The sequence below is a fragment of the Bison bison genome, unplaced genomic scaffold (assembly GCF_000754665.1).
Source record: "Bison bison bison isolate TAMUID 2011002044 unplaced genomic scaffold, Bison_UMD1.0 scf7180017854482, whole genome shotgun sequence".
Lineage (NCBI taxonomy): Eukaryota > Metazoa > Chordata > Mammalia > Artiodactyla > Bovidae > Bison > Bison bison.
The window spans coordinates 6,601-11,923 of NW_011485055.1; the positions used below are offsets into that span (position 1 = coordinate 6,601).

The window sequence follows — 5,323 nt, forward strand, 5'->3', positions numbered from 1 at the left end:
CTATCACATTCTAGTATACGATGTTCAGCGTTAGTGGAAACATTGGTAGGGGGAGTAGTTTTAGGGACTTTTTATAATTTCTGCTCAGTTTTTAAAAACCATTTAAAGTGTTATAAAATGTACTTAATAAGTTTTAAGGAGGTGGCTGTTCAAGAAATCCCTATCTCTATATTAAAACTCTGAATGTCTGTCATTTCCTCTTAGGATTCATCAACCCCTTCACAAATTAAACCTGATTCTTTGTGTTTGCTCTTCATAAACTACACTGTAGCCACATTTGCTGTGACGTGCTCTTCTAAATTCAGTTCTCTGAGACTGTAACTTCTTAGTTCCCTCCTAAGCTACTTTCTCCACAGTGCAAATCAGATTTTATTTTAATTTATCATAGGTGAATCTTTTTTCATTAGGCTTTTTACCACACTAAAATAAATGCTTCAAAGTTAGCAGAATATTGACTATATGCAGGATATATCTGCATATATTAAATAACTGCAATTAAAAATCATGGCCACGATACTTTCATTCATTAAGCAATGGAATCTGAAAGAACTATATGTCTGTGTTTTTTTTTCTTTACCTTCAGACTGTCTAGCATAATTCATATATATATTAATTTACACTAGATACGTAACTACCATGTGCACAGATGACCTTCCAACATTGTATTAATATCGAAACACAAAATTCTGAGATAATTGTGAATTGTGAAAAAAGAAAAGATAATATTTCTTAAACTCTAATTTCTTCTCCTCCAAAAGTATACAAGTCAAAGAAAAATTACTATGTAAAAAGTAAAGCAGCTAATCTTTCTTTTACCTGAGTGGAGTTAGATAGTTGTTTTCTCCATGGCTCTTCTGTGCTGCTGGTCAGGTTTGTGCAGTTATGAGGTAGAGTGAATGTGTTTTGCTGCAGATAAGGCACATTTCCATTATTTCCACTTCGTGTTAAGTAATTATTGCCTACCAAATTAGTGTCTGTACACCCTAGTGGTTTTGAGGTGCCAGAAAGAATATAGCGTGCAGGAAAAGGTCCACTGGACAAAGGATTTTCAAAACAAGCAGAGTGCACTTCAGGCTGAGAGACACTAGATACTCTGGGTACAGCAGAATGTGGTTGCTGGCTAGAGAGAGAGTTTGTAGGCAGTGATGAATCAGCTATTGGCCCATTAGGAATTCCAGTAGTTTGTCCTGTTTGTCTCATCTTCAAAAACAAAAAAGAAAACCTGCTTGTGTGACTTTGAAAATGTGTTATCAATACATCCCTAACTTTATCATAACATTTAATCTCTCCAGGTTAAAAAACATACATTTTAGAAATGAAATGCTATGTTTATATAGGTAAAGCAAAATCTTTTTCACTATATAGTTAAAAGAAGCCTTTTTATTAGGGGTATGAGAGCAAAAGAAAGCAATTGAAAACAGTGAGTTAGTCATTTACAGGCTTTATTTCTCATCATGAAGTAAGGGATTTCAGATGGCTATTCCATTTATGCCAAATCTTTCAAAATAATCCTTAAAACTTCTCCCCTTCAGTATATTTTCTTTAATTGTAAAGTAATAAAAAGGAAGCCTATAGAACACACCTGAAATATGCAAAAAACATAAATATATTTCCTATTGTTTTCCAAATTAATTTATAGCTATTAAAAAATAATAACACTGTCCCCCAGTGGTATTTAAAGCTCAGATATATAAATTCTAATGACTATACATAAAAATTAGATATAAGCATTAGTAAATTCTTAAGTGATGTAGTAGTCAAGAAAAACACTTAACATAAATGATAAATATTTATAAAGAAAATGGGATACATACTTGTTGCATTAAGACAAACTGACTTTCCAACTGTTGCAGCATCAGTTTCTGTGTTGTATTTAAATTATCTCTATCTGTGCGTAGCTGTTCCAAGTACTAGAAAAATTTTAAAGTACACAAAGGTAAATCAAAGAAATAAATAAGTCACCAGCAAGCAACCTGTAACTGAAAAGTCTACAAACCAAGCAATTTTGTGTGTGACATACAGTAATTTCTAACCAAATGTAATCAATACCAAAATGAAGTCATTACAAAAAGCTAAAAAAGATTTTAAAAAATAAGAATTCACTCGATGAAAATAATTTTTGTGTTTTGAATTAAATGCATTATATGGAAAGGAAATTATAATTCAAAGAGAAAGTTGTTTAACTATAAAATGTACCATAACAAAAGTGCTTAAGGGCAGCCTTGTTTATAATAGGCAGAAATTATGTAAAAGTCTAACAACAGAAGTCTAGTTAAACAATATATGGCTTCCAAGAAATTTTAAAAAGTAGCATCATGTAGCCATGAAGAACAAAGTAGCCATAAAATACATGAAAATATCTCAAAGATAGATCTTTGAGGAAGGTGAGCAGAGAGAAGATACAATAGTCAACAAGCTATATAAGGGATAAAAAGAAAACTGAGATCAGCACATTTTCTTGTACATGTATATGCATCTCTAGAAACAAAAGGAAAAAAAAAACAGAGAAACTACTAATACTGATTATTTGTTGGAAAGAGAAATTAAGTAGCTGGAGGCAGGAACTTCAAGGACTCTTTAAAACCTGTGCACCTCTATCACCTAGTAATTCTTAAATTTCAAATATAGGAATGTATTACTTATTTTCTAAAAAGTAGAAAACAAAAATGTATTAAGATTTCTATTCCTTTGGAAAATGTAGGCTCATTACACTTATGTATATATTAACTTCATTTACTGCCATTCAATTTTAAGAATTAATACCCAACAAAAGCTTAAAGCTTACTATTTCCACTATGTTAAAACATGTGATTAAAATTGTCAAAAGAGTATTTCATACCTGTAATTTCTGTGGTGTCAAACACCATGAATCAACTTGTTCCTCTACTGAAGTATATGATACAGTTTGACCACACTTTAAGTCAGTTCTCAGAACTATTCTCAGGAAAATTTACTTTAAATTTAAAAATATTTGATTAAGTTCATACACCAGTAGTTATAACTCATGAGATACTAAATGACTAGCAATTGGAATATTTACAGGCAAACAAGGCTTTTGTTTTATGTTTTAAAAGCACTGAAAAAATTAATGCATAACCCATTTGGAAAATTATACATCTGAAAAATCATTTATTCTTTACCTCCTCCTTAAAAGGTATGTTCATCTGAACCATGACTCAAAGATCTAACTGTCCATTATATTCAACACTCTATTTTAATGTCCATAAAAAGTGGTGGTAAAAATGTATGTTAAATTCAGAAAAGCAGGGAAATGAATAAAATGCCTTCATGAACATAAAGTTATCCCTACTTCCTATATTTAAATGATGATACAATTTCAGCAGACGACATACTGCTTATAATAGTTTAAAAAAAAAAACCTTTTCACTCTCTGAGGAACAAATAGTTAAAATATAAGACAGGCACAATTTCAGAAGACTTAGAATTTTGTTTCTAATTGAAATCTTCCATTTCTCTAAAAAATTTATATATACCTTTGCTGGACTGGATATTCTTTTCCTCTTGGCAGGACTGGACTGGTCATCTACTTGACTATAGGTAATCATATGTACTGGCAAGGGCTGTTGTGAAATTGGTGTTTCATTGAGGCCTAATATAGGTTCAGTATTTGGATGACGAGCTTTGTAAGCCTAAGGATCACAGAGGTAAAAAAAAAAAAATATGGTTCTATATATTCTTAATTCATGCCTTCAAATTATAAAACCTTATGAATTGCTTACTTTCCAAAACTATGTAAACATCATGGATTGCAATTGAAAATCAAAGTCAAGTATTTCATCAATGGAGAATGTGCACCTTATTTTAAAAACTCACTTTTTAAAAAATTAAATAAAACACTGTACGAAAGTCCCTTAAGAAATCCGTTTTGAAATCATAAAACTATACAAAAGTTTTAAACTACCCCAAGAATCTTCCCATATCAGAGGAAGTTTTATTTTGATCTAAAGTCCCTTAGTAGTAAAATTGAAAGGATTTTATTAAAAAAAAAAAAAAAAAGCCAATTCTGAACTTAGTAATTTAGATCTGATCACTACAGATTGGACAGAACCCTTAAAGCTGGGCACCTACAGAAGATAACCCAACTTCTCACCTGCTGTGCTGTGTTCATGGCACCCTGCCTGGAGGTAAGCTCTGCGGGTATTGGTAGGCTCCATGCCTCCTCAATACTAGGAAGCAATTTAGTTTTATTCTGTAGACTACCTTGTGGAAGGTTACACAACTGAGCCTAGGAAAAATTATGTAAAAAGCAAATTTAACACAGGACTACTTGAGTAAGAGCAAGTCCACTAAAACTTCCTCAATTTATAGGTATTTTTTTAAAGAAAGCAGATTATAAATCTGGGGTTTCAGATATATGCTAAAGAGGATAACTAAAACATACTTTCAAGAATAGGAAAAAAGCTAAGCTGTTTTTCAGACTTCTCTTGGATACCTTCTTGTGAAATTTCACACAAGAGTGAAAAACAACTGTGTTCTTTTCTCTAAAATGTTATAACTTAGAAATGTAAATAGCATACAAGATCACGCAAATTAACATGAATCAGAAAAAGTAAAGATGCAAAAAACTTTCAGTATAGTATTATCTTAAAGTGAAAAGTAGTATCATAAATATCAAAACTATGGAAATAAATTATTGACATCAAAACAAAATTAGACAAACTTTCCAGCCACCCTCCTCTGCCAGGTATTTATGGAAATGTCTTAAAATATGCTACTTCAAGAATTTACCTGTAAAACTTTAATTCTTCCTGTGAGCATAGAGGTATTACTGCAACTTTTGCTTCTAGTTGCATTTAAGTAGCATTTAATGGCATCTTGAGGTTGGTTACAGGATTCATAGAGAGTGCCTAGGTCCATCCATGCTGCTGCATGTCCATGGTCCAATTGTACAGCACAAATATAGGCCTGCAATGCATCCATAGGCTGATTCTGTTGCTGATAGAGCACACTGGAAAGAGAAATAAAGTTTACTAAAACTGACTGTGTGTAACATTAATACATGCATATAGATGAAGTTCAATAAACAGGTATATCAATTAAATCATTACAAACTTTATACACACAGGCCTTACCCTATTGAACACCAGGTATCTGCACTTGCTTCTGATTTATCAATAGACTGCCTATAAGATATAAAAGCATCTTGAACCTTTCCGATACTTGAATAGCACCTGAAAGAGGGAAGGAACAAGGTAGATATTTACAGTTTAAATGTATTTATGTTTCCATAAACACTTAAATAACTATATTAGCTTGTCAAAATGATATATGGAAAGGGAAAATACTTGTTAATCAAGATATG

The 5,323-nt window shown here is 31.7% G+C and overlaps 1 protein-coding gene across 1 annotated transcript in view; it reads right to left on the reverse strand.

The window, feature by feature from the left end:
- Positions 1–816: 816 nt before the first annotated feature.
- Positions 817–5,323, reverse strand: part of LOC105000847 (lysine-specific demethylase 6A-like) — a gene marked incomplete at its 3' end in the record, with an annotated part of 9,541 nt that continues 5,034 nt past the window's right edge. Inside the window, exons 3-9 of the mRNA XM_010856910.1 lie at positions 5,094–5,192; positions 4,750–4,969; positions 4,112–4,246; positions 3,464–3,650; positions 2,840–2,913; positions 1,815–1,910; positions 817–1,200 (exon numbers count right to left, since the gene is read on the reverse strand). Of these exons, the coding sequence (XP_010855212.1) occupies positions 817–1,200; positions 1,815–1,910; positions 2,840–2,913; positions 3,464–3,650; positions 4,112–4,246; positions 4,750–4,969; positions 5,094–5,192 (1,195 nt within the window). The remainder of the gene's footprint in view (positions 1,201–1,814; positions 1,911–2,839; positions 2,914–3,463; positions 3,651–4,111; positions 4,247–4,749; positions 4,970–5,093; positions 5,193–5,323) is intronic.